Genomic DNA, 19,645 nt, shown 5'->3' on the forward strand with positions numbered 1-19,645 from the left:
ATTATTGCTCTCGCTCTGATGATCGCAGGGATACCTCACATGTGTGATTTGGACACCGTTAACATTTGCAGGCACGACTTACATATGCGTTTTCTTTGGTGTGCAAGCTCACCGAGACAGGAGTGCCTTAAATTTGTATTTTTTTCCCTATTTATTTTATTTTTATCACTGTTCCTTTAAAAAAAAAAAAAAATCTGATCACTTTTATTGCTGTCACAAGGAATGTAAACATCCCTTGTGACAGTAATAGGCAGTGACAGGTACTCGTTATGGAGGGATCTGGGGTCTAAAAGACCCCAAACCCCTCCACTGCACTTAAAAGTATTTAAAACGCCATTTTTCAATACTGTCACTTTTTTTTAAAATTGGCGCTGTTGGCAGTAAACCGGAAGGGACGCTGTGACATCGCTTCCGGGTTACCCGATCGAAGCCGAATCCGGCTTCGTTCGAGACTCTAACCAGCCAGTGGTCGCTCGGGTCGGGTCACTCTAACCAGCCTGCTCAGCTGTATCGGCTGTTATCATTAGAAAGCCAACCGCTGGCTCTAAACAACGGTACTGGGTTGAGGCATCATCAGCTGCAGGCATCATCCCAGTACAACCACTTCTTCAAGCAGACGTGCAGGTACATTGATTTGTGGGAAGTGGTTAAGCTGGCCATACATGAAACGAAATTTGTCCGGTCCATCATGTGTGTCCACTGTGGTTGAACAAGTCAATCAAAGGATCAACTTCTGTTTAACCGCCCTGTCGGTATCTTCTCGTTCGATCAGCGCCAATCCGTGCATTCTGGCGGTGAGGGATTCCCACCGCTGTCAAAATACAATGACACAGCGTGGAGGATTCCCGCATCCACATTGAAAGTGGGAATAGGGTGAATCGGATTTGTTTTCTCTTTCATTCATTGATGGGCACAGCTCCTGATCTTCTTAACAATTGGATTATACTGCCCCCTACAGGAATAGGGCACTAGGCAGAAAAAGTCTGGCTATGCCTATAGGCGGTCCCAGGGGGTATACTCCCTCTCTCTGCTATAGATACTTACTTTCTGCCTACTCAGGAATAAGGACCTAGTTCCTTGCTGGGATCTCTGGTGCTGGCATTTTTTTTCTCCTGGATTTTTTCCTGTGAGATCTACAATCAACTGCTGGACTGGGCGACGGGATAGATAATCTAGATCCAGTGGTCACACCCCAGTCTGGCCAGCGAGTGCATGCAGACCTCAGCTCTGCGCTAAGTTGGCCTCAACATAGCCCCAACAGACGGGGCTGGCCTGCGAGTTAAACGCCTCGCAAGGTCCGCTATGACCGAGTCTCGGCCCGAGTCGCAGCGACCCCCCCCATTTTGACAGAGAAGAGGCTCTGTCTGGAGCAGTGCCCGCCTGGTTCCTGGGGTGGTAAGTAACTGTCCCCTCTCTCCCCCTGGAAAGTTTTGGAGTGGACGTTGGTCCCTCCATGGGAAGGTCGGACCCCTGGGTTCCCCTCCTTCCCAATAGGCACCCCCTTCACAGCCAATATTTGTGCAGTCCGGTGGATATTTTTTTCAGTGGTTTGCCATTGAAAACAGCAGCAGCCATGACAGTGGAGCCCTCTGGGTGGCGATTTCAGCTGTGGGAGCCCCTGGTGCTGACTCCTGGATCTTTTTATTTTCTGATCGCTGTTTGTGCAGTGCAGATTCTCCTAGTAGCTGCGGTGCCTGGTTTCTGCGGGGTGGTGAGTCTGATGGGGTTCTCTCTCTACTGAGGATTGATTGGTGCTCTGTGGCTGGCAACTGGGTGGACTGGCAGAGTGGTGGGTGTTGTCCCTTAGCAGTGTTTTACACTTTTTTGTGGGGTCCCCCTGGTGACTTATGGAGTCTTTGGAGCACATCTCCCCACCTGATCCCCTCTCTAAAGGGCTGCGGGGCCCTCCGGGTCCCATCCATCCATCGATGCATAGACGGCGGTCCTGGAGTCCTTGGTGTCCCGGGTGGAAGTGACTTTTGGGCGACGGGCTGGAAGACAGTGCTCCACGCCTCCCCCTGCCTCATCTGTCTCATCATATCCTGAATCTGATTTATCTGCTGCGGACGTGGGTCTGCTGGGTCTGTGACCATGTGCCCTGAATCCTCGGATAGTTAGGATGATTCCTCTACTTCTGCAACTGCATACCAAAAGGTGCTGGTGGACGCACTGATTGTAGCTGTACATGAGATAAATATGGAGGACGCATCTGAAGCTGTGGCAGAGGTGCTGGTTCTCCACCCAGAGCAGAAAAGGTGTTTCCTTTCCCATCCTATTTTGAAAGAATTGTCACTAAATAGTGGGGAAGACCAAAGCGTCCCCTTGAGATGAAAAAATCCAGGAGAAAAAAATGCGCGCAGGGTGTCGGAATTGGCGGCGTTAGCCTGTCGTTTACCTTACCTAGTGGTTCACAGTGATAAGGTGGTTCTTCGCCACCCCTGTCCATCGTTCCTTCCTCAAGTTGCCTCTAATTTTCATTTGAATGAAGACATTGTGTTGCCTTCCCTGTGTCCCAGGCAAAAACAACCAAAGGAAGCATCCTTTTTTGAATGCCTTGGATGTGGTCCGGGCGATTAGGGTGTACCTGGCAGCTACAGAGTCTTATAGGAAGTCAGACTCCCTATTTGTGCTAACGGGTGGGTCTCGGAAAGGGTTGTGTGATTCCTCTGCGACCATTTCCAAATGGATCAGACAGATGGTGATTCAGGACTATTCCATCAAGGGTCAGGTTCCTCCTTTCCCTGTCAAGGTGCACTCTACTCGGGTGCTCATTGCCTCCTGGGCCTTCCGTCATCAGGCGTCAGTGACGCAGGTTTGCAAGGCAGCCACCTGGTCGTCGGTGCTCACTTTATAAAGTTCTATAAAGTGGCCGCAAGGTGTAGGCTGCTGATTAGAGGACCTGGTCCTCTTTGAGGGTGTATTGTTTTTTTCAGGTGGGCTCCAGTTATTTTGGTTGAGCTCCTGTTTACCTGGTTGGCTATAGTTTAGCCTTGGGAATTTTTTTTTTCGCTGTTCCCACCCCTCATCACTGCTTTTGGACGTCCCAATGGTTAGGAAGATCAGGAGCTGTGTCTTGTCAATGAACGAAAGAGAAAATGGGATTTTTGACTTACCAAAAAATCTATTTTTCTGATGTTCATTGACGGACACAGCACCCACCCCTCTGTGGAGTTGTAATTCTTCTGACATAGCTTGTAACAAAACTGAGTACCTATAGCAGAGAGAGGGAATATACCCCCTGGGACTGCCCATAGGCGTAGCCAGACTTTTTTTCTGCTTAGTGTCCTATTCCTGTAGGGGGCAGTTTAACCCAATGGTTAAGAATATCAGGAGCTGTCTCCATCAATGAACATCAGAGAAATGGATTTTACGGTAAGTCAAAAATCCCATTTTTTTTTCCTGTTCAGCCTATTGGTTGAATAAAAAAAAACTGACCCATGTATGGCCAGCTTTACCCAGTGTGACATCTGCCAGCAGTGTATGAAGGATTCTGTGGAGCTGGAAAGAATAAGTGAAGTTTTTACACTGGTCGACTTTTTTTTGAAGATTTCAGTGGAGCAAGGCACAGTAGAAATGTTTCTCCTGAATTGATTTAATTTCTGAAGTTGGCACTTGCAAGTCTGCAAAGTAATTGCAATTGCTTCTTTTTCAAAACTGCTCATATTTGAATATCTGGCAGCACTGGATGAGCTTCCTCTCATACCAACCACCTTTGTTGTGCAGGTAATTTGCATCAAGAGCACTGACACATTTTCACAGAATTCCCTACATATGAAAAAATTGAATAATTTACTATAATTATGCAACGTAACTAGAAATCTTGGAAAGGGTAGGTTGTGCTGCTTCAACCCCTCTGCCCTTCTCAAGTAAGTTACTGTTAGCCATGTGTGGAGGCATCAGTGCAGCCGTGCAGAGCAAGTGAAGCCTCTGCACACTACTGACAACGAGTGGAGTGGGACAGGCGGAGGAAATACTGACTGTTGCTTTGGTGGGGACCTCCCTACTCAGGTAGTTCTGGCTTCCATATACAGTTAGGTCCATATATATTTGGACACGGCACAATTTTCATACTTTTGAGTCTGTATGCCACCAGAATAAAATTAAATCGAAACCGTCAAAATGAATTTGAAGTGCAGACATTCAGCTTTAGTTCAAGAGGTTGAACATTTCAAGTACAAATTTTAGGCACGACAACCATTTTTATACACAGTCCCCCCATTTCCAGGGGCTCAAATGTAATTGGATAGAATAATATAATCATAAATTAAATGTTCATTTTTTATATATATTGTTGAGAATTCTTTACTGGCAATGATTGCCTGAAGTCTGGAACCCATGGATGGCTCTAACTGCAGCTGTCTTTAGTTGTTCTTCATTTGTGGGGTTTTCTGCCTTCAGCAAGTGGAATGCATGCTCAATTGAGTTGAGATCAGGTGCTTGACTCAGCCATTGCAGAATATTCCACTTTTCCTTAAAAAGCTCCTGGATTGCTTTTGCAGTGTTTTTTGGATCATTGTCCATCTGTACTGTGAAGCGCCGTCCAATCAACTTTGCTGCATTTGGCTGAATCTGGGCTGACAGTATATCACTAAACACTGCAGAATCCATCCGGCTGCTTCTGTCTTCTGTCACACCATCAATAAACGCCAATGACCCAGTGCCACAAAAAGCTATGCATGCCCATGTCATCACACTGCCCCCACCATTTTTTACAGATGATATTGTGTGTTTTGGATGTTTTGGAGTTTTTCCAAGCCTTCTCCACACTTTTTTCTTCCCATTATTCTAGTACAGCTTAATCTAAGTTTCATCCGACCAAAGAATGCTTTTCCAGAACTGGTCTGGCTTTTTTGTTGTTTTTTGGCAAAGTCTAATCTGGCTTTTCTATTCTTCAGGTTTATGAATGGTTTGCACCTTGTGGTGAACCCCCTGTATTTGCTCTCATGAAGTCTTCTCTTGATTGTAGACTTTGACAATGATACGCCCACCTCCTGGAGAGTGCCCTTCACTTGTCTGGATGTTGTGAATGGGTTTTTCTTTACCATAGAGAGGATGACCTGCGATTATCCACCACTGTTGTCTGCCGTGGATGTCCAGGCCTTTTTATGTTGCTGAGCTCCCAGTGCGTTATTCTTTCCTCAGTATGTACGAAACTGTTAATTTGGTCACTCCAAATGTTGCTACTATCTCTCTGATGGATTTTTTTAGTTTTTGAAGCCCTACAATGGCCTGTTTCACTTGCATGGATGGACAGCTCCTTTTGAATGCATGATGTAGGTTCACAGCAATATATTTCAAACGCAAATACCACAGAATCAGCTTCAAACCTTTTACCTGCTTAATTGATGAAGAAATAACAAAGTAGCCCACACCTGGCCATGAAACTGCTTTTGATTCAATTGTCACTTTTGGTCCCTTGAAAAAGGGAGGATTGCTATTCTTAAGAGCTGTAATTCCTAAACCCTTCCTCCGATTTAGATGTACATATCCTCAAATTAAATCTGAGAGTGTGCACTTTCAGCCTATATCCATTCTATAATTATAACTTAAATATGTTTTGGTAAGTACCAGAAAAAAACTAAAATTGTGCCCGTATCCAAATGTATATGAACGTAACTGTACATCTTGCCTACACAAAACAAGTGGTCATTGAGGTGCATGGACAGCGTGCTGAGGTGGCCAATCTCTGTGACAAGACATTACAGGACAGGACATCTTCATTACTAGTTCCTCCTGCTGGCTTATAGGGCTGATCACAAGCTGCAGAAAATGGTCTGCACATTAAGATAATTTACACATGCAGCGACTTTAGCTCACATATATTTTTTTTAGTTCAGCTTTAACCACTTAAGCCCCGGAAGATTTTACCCCCTTCCTGACCAGGGGGTATTTTGCGATTCGGCACTGCGTGACTTTAACGGACAATTGCGCGGTCGTGCGACGCTGTACCTAAACGAATTTGACGTCCTTTTTTTCCCACAAACAGAGCTTTCTTTTGGTGGTATTTGATCACCTGTGCGATTTTTTGATCACGCGCTATAAACAAAAAATAGCGTCAATTTTGCAAAAATAACAATATTTTTCACATTTTTTTTATATGAAATTCCCCCCAAAAAAAAGTAAAAATCAAAATTTTTTAAAATTTTCGGCCAATTTGTTTTATGCCACCTATGTTTGGTAAAAAAAAAATCGCAAAAAGCGTATTTTGATTGGTTTGCGCAAAAGTTATCGCGTTTACTAACAAAGGGAAAGATTTTTGTCATTTTTGTTGTTTTTTTTTTTTAACGCGTAATGGCGGCGATCTGCGATTTTTTTTGCGGTACTGCGACATTGGGGCGGACAGATCGGACCCTTGACTGACATTTGTGACACTTTTGGGGTTACCAGTGACATTTCTACAGTAATCAGTGCTATACATATGCACTGTTACTGTAAAAATACACTGGTTGTGAAGGGGTTAACTTTATTTGGAAGGGAGGGGCTGTGTGTATCCCTAGGGGCGTGCTTTCTACTGTGATTGGCTGTGGCTTGAGCTGTAAGGACACTGATCAACGGATCTACATACTAGATCCGTTTTATCAGTGTCTTTACAGCGAGGAGAATGACAGGCAGCTTGTTTACACAAGCTGCCTGACATTCTCCCTCTCCCCCGCCGATCGCCGAGTGACCGGCGGACATCGGGTCCGCTGGTCACACGCGCGGGGGGGTCCGTGACCACGCGGGAGCGGGAGCGCACCTCCGGGGGCGTGCGCTCGCTCCCTAGACCCTCACAAGCTAGTGACGTAGCCCTACGTCACTTTGCCTGTGAGGGGCTGACTGCCGACGTAGATCGGCGTTAGGCAGTCGGCAAGTGGTTAAAATGTTACTAAACCCAGGGCACTGCATTCACTATATCTGGTCTCCCACAGTTCACAGAACAGGGAAATGCAATTATTTTAGTAAATATAAACTGCTAAATACCTTTTCTCATCAGCAGTATATAGCAGTCTTGTCATATCTATTAATGTCCGGCCGAGCACCGGTTAACATAGAAACATAGAATGTGTCAGCAGATAAGAACCATTTGGCCCATCTAGTCTGCTCAATATATCTGAATCCTATGAATAGTCCCTGGCCCTATCTTATATGAAGGATAGCCTTATGCCTATCCCATGCATGCTTAAACTCCTTCACTGTATTTGCAGCTACCACTTCTGCAGGAAGGTTATTCCATGCATCCACTACTCTCTCAGTAAAGTAACACTTCCTCATATTACTTTTAAACCTTTGCCCCTCTAATTTAAAACTGTGTCCTCTTGTGGTAGTTTTTCTTCTTTTAAATATGCTCTCCTCCTTTACCGAGTTGATTCCCTTTATGTATTTAAAAGTTTCTATCATATCCCCTCTGTCTCTTCTTTCTTCCAAGCTATACATGTTAAGGTCCTTTAACCTTTCCTGGTAAGTTTTTTCCTGCAATCCATGTACTAGTTTAGTAGCTCTTCTCTGAACTCTCTCTAGAGTATCTATATCCTTCTGGAGATATGGCCTTCAGTACTGCGCACAATACTCCAAGTGAGGTCTCACCAGTGTTCTGTACAGCGGCATAAGCACTTCTCTCTTTCTACTGCTTATACCTCTCCCTATACATCCAAGCATTCTGCTGGCATTTCGTGCTGCTCTATTACATTGTCTTCCCACCTTTAAGTCTTCTGAAATAATTACTCCTAAATCCCTTTCCTCAGATACAGAGGTCAGGACTGTGTCAAATATTCTATATTCTTGGGTTTTTACGTCCCAGGTGCATTATCTTGCACTTATCCACATTAAATTTCAGTTGCCAGAGTTCTGACCATTCTTCTAGTTTTCCTAAATCCTTTTCCATTTGGCGTTTCCCTCCAGGAACATCAACCCTGTTACATATCTTTGTGTCATCAGCAAAAAGACAAACCTTACCATCGAGGCCTTTTGCAATATCACTTATGAAGATATTAAACAAAATTGGTCCCAGTACAGATCCCTGAGGTACCCCACTGGTAACATGACCTTGTTCTGAATGTTCTCCATTGACTACAACCCTCTGTTGTCTGTCACTCAGCCACTGCCTAATCCACTCAACAATATGGGAGTCCATGCTCAATGACTTCAGTTTATTGATAAGTCTTCTATGTGGGACAGTGTTAAAAGCCTTACTAAAATCTAGATATGCAATGTCTACTGCACCTCCACCGTCTATTATTTTAGTCACCCAGTCAAAAAAATCTATAAGATTTGTTTGACATGATCTCCCTGAAGTAAACCCATGTTGTTTTTCATCTTGGTTAAAGCTTGTAGGAGGAGTTTTCATTCTCCTCTGACTGTCCTATGAGGCTGCAGGACCCCTGACCCTCTGTCTGGACAATACTGATTGGCCCTGTGCTGATCACATGCGCTCTTCAAAAAAAAAAAACTCTCTAGCAATACACACCAAACTGAGCATATGCAGAGTGCCTCCAAGGGCTCTGTTCTATCAGCAGATGGATTGGGGATAGTAAAAGGAGGAGAGGATCAGAGAAGACAGTATAAAAAGCATGCTTTACTGCATATGAAGACTGATTTTACTGTTGTTGGTTTAGTAACACTTTAAACATAGGATGGCTTAAAAGGGTCTCAGTTAATGGGCTTCTTTAAAGATGAAAGTTCTACTTGGTTTGAAGAATAATTTGCTTCAGCTGTAGAAAATTTAAACATTAGATTGCAGTGTGAAAAATCTAGGTGCCTGTTTAATTCGTTCAGACTAGATTCACCGATTAGATGTAGGGAGGCCACTTGCCTGAATTGGTAGGCCAAAATTTTTTTTAACGAAGAAGGAACTTCGATTTAGCACTGTATCTGTGCTTTTATTTTTTGAGATGGGCATGTCACAAATTCAGCATTGAAGCCATTTCTGCTGGTCATGCTTTCCTACATATTGTCCACTCAGCAGGCTAAATGTTTTCAATTAAACTTTTTGGTAGTATTGCTACCTGTTTCAAGAGGGATCTGCCTTGTGCCATGATAGTTTCTGGGTTTCCATTCACAACAATATTTCTCCCTACTGATTTTTGTATTTTTGTTATGACACGAAAAGTGAAAAGATTGTTCCTTTTTCTGTCGTTGGTATTCCTGATTGCTGGAAAATACTTATTTGGCACAGACTTTCATCTTGCCTTGCTGCTTATTACAGCATTGATTGTAGGGTGTCCTTTTCCTGTTTACTAAGAATCCCTTTGCATGCCCTAAAATATACTTGCACGTTAAATTTGATATCTAAGCAAATCTAAAAGTCACAAATTAAAATAGAACTAAAGGAAAAACTTTTTTTTCTCTTTCGTTCATTGATGGACACAGCTCCTTACGATTCTTGACCATTGGGTTATACTTACCTCTACAGGAGTAGGACACTAGGCAGAAAAAAAACTCGACTACGCCTATGGGCAGTCCCAGGAGGTATACTCCCCCTCTCTGCTATAGTTACTCAGTTTTTTTTTCTGCTTAGTCAGAACAGGGTTCTTTGCTGGGATCTCTGGTACTGGCAATTTTTTAATCGCTTTTTTTCTCCCGGTTTTTTTTTTCTGTGGGATCTATAATCAACTGCCGGACTGGGAGACAGGCTGGATAATCTAGATCCAGTGGTCACCTCAGTATGGCCAGCAAATAAGGAACTTCGGTCTGTGCGCACTTGCTGGCCAGACTGGGCTGAACACTGGATCTAGATTTTTCAGCCCCTCGCCCAGTCCGGCAGTTGATTGTAGATCTCCCAGAAAAAAAAAACGGTAGAAAAAAAGACAGCAGCCATGCTGGTTAGGCCGTGACATAGCCCCACCGGACAATCGCTGGCCTGCCAGTTAAACGCCTCGCGAGGTCGCATACGACCAGGCCTCGGACTGCATCGCAGCATTCCTCCTGGCCGATAGCCCCCATTTCGATTGCAAGGGGTTCTGCCTTATCTTTCTCCTTTAGATCCTAAAAGGGCCTTAACTGATCTACCTTTTCAAGGAGATCGCCTGTTTGAGGCTACTCTGGATGACATCATTAAGAGCCTCAAGGGGGGGGGGGGGGGGGAGTACCTTTCTTCGGCAGGCCGGTAAGGGTAAGGAACCTCATCGTAGACCTGGCCTGTCTTTCTCGGCACACAAGAAGTTTTTTTCGTCCCTCAGGGTCCGCTGACAAGGGTTCAAAACCTTTCAAGTCCTCTTCGGGAGGCTCCAAGCGGCCTTGGTTTGGCAAACTGAGAGCGGGATTCTTCAGACCCGCAGACAAGGCTCCTTCAGCATGAAGGTGCACCCTCACCCGTGCCTGGGGTGGGGGGATGTCTTCGCTGGTTTCCAGGCCTGTGGACCTCCTTGGTGCTCCAGGCCTGTGGACCTCCATGGTGCAGGACAAGTGGGTCCACTAATTCATACAGTCCAGGTACACAATCAAATTTCGTTCTTACCCCCCCGGAAAGCTTCTTTCCTTCCAATGTGCCAGACCAATTGCAAGCTCTCTTTGGGACGGTGCAAGACCTGCTGCTTTAGGTTGTGATTTGTTCCAGTTCCGACCTCGTAACATTTTCAGGAATTTTTTCCGAACCTGTCTACGGTCCCGAAGAAAGAGGGCAAGGTGTGTCCAATTCTGGATCTCAAGGCCTTGAACTCCTTTGTGCAGGTACAGAAGTTCATGATGGAACCATTCGCACAATAGTGGCATTCCTTCATCAGTGGGATTTTCTTGCCTCTATCGACCTCAAGAATGCTTACTTGCACATTCCAATCTGTGCGCTTCCTACGCTTTGCTGTAGGAGAGGAGCATTATCAATTTGTGGCGTTGCCCTTTGGTCTCGCCTCCGCTCCTCGGGTCTACACAAAGTAAACCTGCTAAAGTGCAAGTGGGTGGTGGCGCTGTCTGTGTTAAATAAGTAATGATACGAAAATTACAATTAATATTAATGGATATGTGTTAAAAATTGCAAATTAAAATAAATGTTGGGTGTTTTACTTTGGGTAGTGATCAAACTATAAACATGAATGGAGATATCAATTAATAAACATGTGCAATTAGTGCATATACAATTAATGTGACGTGCAATAACTTATGCCATATAAATCATACAGACACAATAATGGTGTTATTCCCACCATAAGGTGTGAATGCATAAATACTAAAGTGACTAGTGCCAAATGCTTTTTGTGCAAAAAAGTGCAAATGCCAGTTCACAGTGAAAAATAGCAGTGGAAGACCCGCTTAATAGGGGGTAACTTTTTCCATGAGATGTGAATTAACAGTTATACACTTTTGTTCAATGTCCTTTTGGAGTCTGTTACTCAAAAGTGCCGCTGCCCCCTTAATTATACTGCACCAAAATGCAATATAATAGTATGAGGCAGCTGATCCAGAAAAACACCCCCGTTGTGTGTTAGTTCACAGTGCTATCACTCATGCTCCCCTTTAGGGTTACACTCACCAGATAATGGGCCCCTAAATCGGGGTAACCAGCTTTGGGTATATATCTCTCTCCCACAGGCAACTCCTTCACCCAGCACGAATTGCTCCACATGGGTGTGAAAAATATATAACGAGATATATATATATATATATATATATATATATATATATATATATATATATATATATATATATATATATATATATATAAGGTTTGCCTGGGTTGGTGATTTCGACACTGCTGAAAGCTAGGAAGTCTACCTCTAGGAAGATCTACCATCGTACGTGGAAAGCGCACGTATCATGGTGTAAGTGTCACTTGGTGTTCCCCCTCATTCTTCCTTGGTGGCTTAGGTCTTGACCTTCCTTCAATGAGGGGTTGAGCAGAAATTGGCCTTGAGTACAATCAAGGGCCAGGTGTCGGCCTTGGTGGTCTTCTTTCAAGGACCCCTGGTCATGCACTCCCTGGTGCGTACCTTTATTCAGGGGGTTCGACATTTGACTCCACCAGTGCGGTCTCCTCTACCGATTGGGATTTGAACTTGGTGCTTTTAGTCCTCCAGAAGCCTCCCTTTGAAAATATTAGGGAGATTCCCCTGCTTACACTGTCCCAGAAAGTGGCCTTTTTGGTGACGATCATATCTGCTCGCAGGGTGTCAGAATTGGCAGCGTTATCTTGTCAAACCCCTTACTTGGTGGTCCACAAAGATAAGGTGGTTCTTCGCCACTGTCTGTCGTTCCTTACTAAAGTAGTCTCTGATTTCCATTTGAATGAAGACATTGTGTTGCCCTGCCTGTGTCCCAGGCCCAAACATCCTAAGGAAATTGCGTTTCATGCCCTGGATGTGGTTCAGGCGATTTGGGTGTACCTTGCATCTACGGAGTCTTTTCGGAAGTCAGACTCACTATTTGTGCTCACAGATGGGCCTCAAAAAGGACTGTCCGCTTTTTCTGTGACCATTTAGAGATGGATTAGACAGATGGGGACTCCGGCCTATTTGATCAAGGGTCTGATTCCTCCTTTCAAAGGATGTTTCCTTTTGGCTGCAAGGTTTTGCAGGCTGCTGTTTATAGGGTCTGTTCCCTGTGGTTCAGGTGGGCTCCAGTTGTTGTTTTTTTTTTTTTGAGCCCTTGTTACCTGGTTGACTATGGTTAAGCCTTGGAATTTTTTTTGCTGTTCCCACCCCTCACTGCTTTGGGATGTCCCAATGGTCAAGAATCCTAAGGAGCTGTGTCCGTCAATGAGTGAAAGAGAAAATGGGATTTTTGACCTAACGTAAAATCTATTTCTCTGTGTTCATTGACGGACACCACATCTGCCCCTCTATGGAGTTGTAATACTTCTGACACTGCTTGTAACAAAACAGAGTACCTATAGCAGAGAGGGCGAGTATACCGCCTGGGACTGCCCATAGGTGTAGTCGAGTTCTTTTTCTGCCTAGTGTCTTACTCCTGTAGAGGGCAGTATAACCCAATGGTCAAAAATCCTAAGGAGCCGTGTCTGTCAATAAACACAGAGAAATAGATTTTACGGTAAGTCAAAAATCCCTTTTTTTTTTTTTTTTTTTTTTTTTTTTAGTTTGGATAGAGTGAAGAGGGATTAGAACACCTGTCAGGGATTTTATTGCTGTCTGTACCCCCATTGGGGAGATTCACCATCCCTATTTGTCATGTTTACAGTTAACATCAAAAAGTATTATTGAAAGAAAACCTCAAATTTTGAGTTGTCCCCAGAATAGTAATCAAGGGTAAATCGTCCAATGGGTACAATAGTTTTGGTGACCCTGGTGACAGCCAGGGATGTCTTCAGTTTGGAAGGATTTCCACTCACATTTATAGACAGGAAGTGAAGGAAACGTCCCCAATGGGACACAGGTGGCAAAGAAAAGATAGGGGTTATAAATAATCCTCCCTTTCTCAATTACATTTTTTTGAATTTCCTATAGTTTTACTTTATTGTAGCTTTGTATTCATTCATAGATCATTAAATGTATGTGTGTTAGTACATGATTTTGAATTGGTATCAGCATTTTGCAGTCCCCTATCCAGCAGAGGGAAGGGCAGCGCTAAAATCAATAGGGCATGCTGCATTCTGATATGTTTACAGAGAACATGCTTATAGAAGGAGTGCAGATAGTGATGACCACAGTGAAACTTTTGCTGCTTCCCTGTCCAGACAGAAGGCTGTGGATGGAGAGAGGGGACAGCTGGGTTCCTTAACTGGGAGTGGTCTCATCCACCCAGCTGCACTGTGTGAGGGGCTGTATAAATCTCTAGAATAGATGCACAGAGATAAAAATAATATGGCAGGTACCAAAGTATCCGTATTTATTTAAATTGTGTATTTAACTTGAGTTCAGCTTTAATCATCTCTGTCATAAATTGGACATCTGCGGTAAGCATAAGAACTGATTAGGTGTATATTTAATGCGCTGTAAGATATGCTTGTGCTAAAAAAAAAAAACAAATACAAATTGGCACTGGTTGACTGAACCTTATTCAACCATTGTTGCTGTACTACTAAAACAACATTTTAAGTAATCTATTGTAAATTTATTTTATTGAAATAATATGGATTATTATTTTAAATCATGCTCAGCTGGGAGAATTAATTCTTGCTATCACAGTTTATATTACAGCCTGAAGACAGATTACATAGAAGACTATACACCTGTCAGCTGCCCAGTACACAAGGTTAAAATTTTAGGGATCAGAAGTAGCTCTGTGTCAGTAATAACTATTTTAACGTCATTTACTACTTGTCGCCTGCGCTATAGCCAAGAGGAGGCTACAGCGCGGGCTTAAGATGCCGGGAGGCCGTACATGAACGTCGTCCTGTTCTCAAACTGCCTGCATGCCCCAGGCAGCGCTCTCTATGATTGCCGAGTCCTTGGGACTTAGCTGATCACTGATTGGGGTAAAGGGCCAATCCCACCGGGCCCTTTACCATGTGATCAGCTGTCAGCCAATGAAAGCTGATCGTGGAAGTAACTTGAAGCCGGCTATTGACTTTTTTTTTCCCCTCACGCTGTCAGAGTGAAGAAAGCTATTAACCGGCGTCTGTTAGAGGGACATTGGTCCCCTTAGTGCCCACCAGTGCTGCTAATCAGTGCCCACCAGTGCTGCCAATCAGTGCTCATCACTGCCTTATCAGTGTCACTTATCAGGGCCCACCAGCGCCATCTCATCAGTGCCCATCAGTGAAGGAGAAAAATTACTTGTTTTCAGAATTTTATGCTAAAATATGAAAAACCTTTTTTTTTTTTTCTTTTTTTTTTTTTTTTTTTTAAATGTTCGGTCTTTTTGTTTGTTTACTACCACCAAAAGAAAGCTATATTTATATGGAAATAAAATAATAAAAATGTCATATGGGTACAGTGTTGCATGACTGCGCAATTGTCATTCAAAGTGCGAGAGCGCTGAAAGCTGAAAATTGGCCTAGTCAGGAAGGGGGTATATGTTCACATTAAGCAATTGGTTAAAAAAAAAAAAAATGCTTGTTGTTTATGAAGCTTCGGTAGTTTAAGCTACATTTTACACACATAAGTGAGTGAGTCAGAAAAATTTTGCATCCTCCCTCCCTTCTGCACCTGCTTTGCTCAAGGTTTGTTCAGTCAGAGACAGTCATCAACAGATCATATGTTTATCTCCTTCTAGAATATCCACAATTCTCTGCCCTTAGTACACTCATTCTTAAATGTGTGTGAATAAAAAAGCTTTTATATTCAATTTCAAAAAAAGGTTTAAAATAGGTTTAACAAGTATCTAAAACTGAGGCAAAACCATTATAGTTTTTCTTTAAACCGGTATGTGTTTAAGTATTAAGCTTTAGCTTGGTTGATGCATAGACTGGCTCATGGCATCAACCTCTGATGAAAGCTAATAGGACTGCTGGTATGAAATGTTGGAAGAAAAATTGAACTGTATTAAAATAAACATTTGATTTTAATTGGGCAAAGAGAAATGTGCAAAGAACAGCTAATTGCTGACCATGCTTCTCTGTCCTCTCTGCTGAGGTGTAATTGTTTGCTGTGGGCATTAAATTTCCCTATCATGTTTGATTTGTGCACTTGTATGTAAAAGGTATGTATTTTTCTTGCCCTTGCATAAGAAGCATGAAGGCCTTTAAAAACCCTGGGTGCTTAAAGAACACCCGTGTCTTTAACACAAAATGTACTTTAAGCCCCCCTTCATATCGGAGCGATTTGACATGCCAAATCGCAGCCTATTACTGGCAGCCGCACCGTCCAAATTGGTGCAACGCCGACTTTGTGGCACTACACCAATTTCCAAAAGTTGTTCCTGCACTACTTTTGCCAACTTCGCGGGCGATTTCAATAGACATCTGTGCATGAACCCGCATTTATGTCTTTCAAATCGAACTCGCATTAAATTGCAGGTTTGAAATCGTGCAAGTTCAGCTGAACTTGCATGATTTCAAACCCGCCTTCAATGTGAACGAGGGTTAAGGCATGGATACATCCTCCCGAGTGCAGCCCACCTGGTTCATTACTTACCTCTGTCTCCATTCAAGGAAACTTCACTTTGTGGCTCTTCTTGGAGCCACATGGACTTTCTTCCAAAAGCTTCTTTGCCGGGTTCTCTTTGTTCTACGCATGTGCGTAGCAGCTCCATTAATCCTTTGGGGAGACGCATCAGTGGTGGCCTTTACCAGTTCTGTCAAGTACATCTTTCCCCAAAGGAATAAATAGGGTCGCATGCACAGGATGAAGAGAACCCTCTAAATCAGCCGTCACTAAATGGCGGCCCGCGGTCCATTGGCGGCCCGCACGATGCTTTCACCCGGACCGCGAGGCCGCCTCCTGTATTGATTCGATGGTTAGCTGGGACCGCGGGTGTCCCAGCAACCACTGACGTACTGTGTGTGCGCTGCGGCTCCCGGCCAGTGTCCTGTCGGGCCGCGAGTAGGGGCGTGACGTCACACGCGCGCCCCGCCCCCCGCTCCTGACTGCGGCTCCCATTCAGCCAGGCAGCGAGTTGGGGCGTGACATGTGCGCGCCCCGCCCCCCTGCTCGCGGCTTCTGGCTCGGCTCCTGGCTCCAGGTATGTGGAGCACAAGGGGAGAATGTAATGTGGTCATAGCTGCACTTAAAGCGGATGGGAGGTTTTAAAAGTCTGCAGATTGATGGGCATATTTTGTAGTGCTCATTAAAGTGCCCCATAAAAAAAAAATGTGCCCATCAGAGTGCCGTCCCTAAACATAAAATGTGCCCATCAGCATGCCCCCTATTTTATGTTAAGGGGCACTCTAATGGGCATATTTAATGTTAAGGGGCACTCTAATGGGCATATTTTATGTTAAGGGGCACTCTAATGGGCATATTTAATGTTAAGGGGCACTCTAATGGGCATATTTTATGTTAAGCGCAACGCTGATTTACACGTATTGTTTTGCCCATCAGAGTGCCCCCTAACATAAAATGTGCCCTTCAGAGTGCCCCCTAACATAAAATGTGCCCATCAGAGTGCCCCCTAACATAAAATATGCCCATCAGCGTGCCCCTTATTTTATGTTAAAGGTCACGCTGATGGGCCTATTTTATGCTAAGGGGCACTCTGATGGGCATATTTTATGTTAGGGGGCACGCTGATGGGCACATTTTATGTTAGGGGGCATGCTGATGGGCACATTTTATGTTAGGGGGCACTCTGATGGGCACATTTTATGCTAAGGGGCACTCTGATGGACACATTTTATGCTAAGGGGCACTCTGATGGGCATATTTAATTCTAAGGGGCACGCTGAGGAGCATATTTTATGTTAAGGGGCACTCTAATGGCCATATTTTATGTTAAGAGCAACGCTAATTTACACGTTTTGTTTTGCCCATCAGAGTGCAACCTAACATAAAATGTGCCCATCAGAGTGCCCCCTAACATAAAATATGCCCATCAGAGTGCCCCCTAACATAAAATGTGTCCATCTGAGTGCCCCCTAACATAAAATATGCCCATCAGAGTGCCCCCTAACATAAAATGTGCCCATCAGAGTGCCCCCTAACATAAAATGTGTCCATCTGAGTGCCCCCTAACATAAAATATGCCCATCAGTGTGTCCCTTATTTTATGTTAAGGGTCACGCTGATGAGCAAATTTTATGCTAAGGGCATATTTTATGTTAGGGGGCACTCTGATGGGCACATTTTATGTTAGGGGGCACTCTGATGGGCATATTTTATGTTAGGGGGCACTCGGATGGGCATATTTTATGTTAAGAGCAACGCTGATGGACACTTTTTGTTTTGCCAATCTTTCTGAGTCATAGCAAAGACTTCAGATTCAGACCTCGGCCCAAAGAAAATTTTAGCAACCGGACCTCCTTGAATTTTAATTCATTACCCCTGCTCTAAATCCTCTGGTAGGCTGAATTCCCTGAACCTGATCCTAATTAGCAGGCAGGTCTTTTGTAATCTTTGAGCTTTGGCACATCTCATTTTCCATTTTCCTGTTGTATAGGGATGGTTATTTACAGTGTGAACATATTTGAGGCCTTCTTGCCTAATAAAATGGCCAGATGTGGAAGATCCAGAACTGTGAAAATCCATTGAATATGATTACATATGCACTGAAATAAAAAGTATAAATACTACTCTGCATGTGGTTATTACACAACATAACCTTAACTATATAGGTTTTTAACAAGAAAAATCTAACAAGAAAAATCCTATCTGTTTTTTTGTTTTGTTTTTTAGCATGTTTCACCACTTATAGGAAGATTTGTTCCTTTTGCTGCTGTTGCTGCTGCTAACTGTATCAACATCCCATTAATGAGGCAACGGTAAGATTTTAGAGGAAATGTTTAACCATGGAAACATAGCATAAAATAAGTACCTGTCATATTTGTAGCAACGTTAGACATTTAGTAAAAAAACTCTACATCTGTTATAGTATAGTTTGTTCTAACAGTTGTACCTGCTGTGTTGATTATAATGTTACTTCTATTCTGGATTATTATTGTATGCAAAAATGGTGCGGTGTTCATTTAAATCTTGTGATAAAAATGAAATGCAATGTGAACAAAATGTTCCTTTAACCACTTCCATACCGAGTCATAGTAATATGACGTCGGCATGGTGGTTGTACGGATCCGGGCGGGCGTCATATGACGTCCGCCCGCTCTAGCTGCTACTGCGCGCCCCCGGGGGCGCGCAGCGCGGCGATCGGGGGTGAGGCTCGTCCCTCGGACATAGCCCATCCCTGATCAAGGTAAACAGCCAATAGAAATTGGCTGTTTACCACGTGATCGGCTGTGTCAATCACAGCCGATCACATGAGCGGCTCCAGCACGAGCCGCTCGTTCTCTCTGCAATGCGCGCCCCCGGGGGCGCGCAGAGCAGCGATCGGGGACGAGGCTCGTCCCTCGGACAGAGTCGATCCCCGATCTAGGTAAAGAGCCAATGAAATTGGCTCTTTACCACGTGACCGGCTGTGTCCAATCACAGCCGGTCACAAATGTCAACAGAGAACACGGTAACTAGCTGTCACCGTGTTCTCCTCCTCACACACTGATCCTGTGTGAGGAAGAGAGTGTGGTAACAGCTAGTTACCAATCACAGTGCACCCCAAACACACTGATTGCCCCCCCCCCAATAAAGAGCACCTGTCACTAGCCCATCAAAGTACCCGAGTACCTGTCACCAGCCCATCAGGTACTCTGATGACAGGTACCCGGGTACTCTGATGACAGGTACTTGGGTACTCTGATGACAGGTACTCGGGTACTCTGATGACAGGTACTCGGGTACTCTGATGACGGGTACTCGGGTACTCTGATGACGGGTACTCGGGTACTCTGATGACAGGTACTCGGGTACTCTGATGACGGGTACTCGGGTACTCTGATGACAGGTACTCGGGTACTCTGATGACGGGTACTCGGGTACTCTGATGACAGGTACTCGGGTACTCTGATGACGGGTACTCGTGTACTCTGATGACGGGTACTCGGGTACTCTGATGACGGGTACTCGGGTACTCTGATGACAGGTAGTCGGGTACTCTGATGACAGGTAGTCGGGTACTCTGATGACAGGTACTCGGGTACTCTGATGACAGGTACTCGGGTACTCTGATGACAGGTACTCGGGTACTCTGATGACAGGTACGCAGGTACTCTGATGACAGGTACTCGGGTACTCTGATGACGGATACTCGGGTACTCTGATGACGGATACTCGGGTACTTTGAGTACCTGTCAACGGAG

The 19,645-nt window shown here is 44.3% G+C and overlaps 1 protein-coding gene across 1 annotated transcript in view; it reads left to right on the forward strand.

Annotated features, from left to right (window-relative positions):
* SFXN1 (sideroflexin 1) overlaps positions 1–19,645 on the forward strand; it is a 96,217-nt gene that overhangs the window by 49,875 nt on the left and 26,697 nt on the right. Inside the window, exon 6 of the mRNA XM_082256213.1 lies at positions 18,135–18,220. Within this exon, the coding sequence (XP_082112339.1) occupies positions 18,135–18,220 (86 nt within the window). The remainder of the gene's footprint in view (positions 1–18,134; positions 18,221–19,645) is intronic.

Source organism: Pelophylax lessonae (genome assembly GCF_965119305.1).
Source record: "Pelophylax lessonae genome assembly, chromosome: 4".
Lineage (NCBI taxonomy): Eukaryota > Metazoa > Chordata > Amphibia > Anura > Ranidae > Pelophylax > Pelophylax lessonae.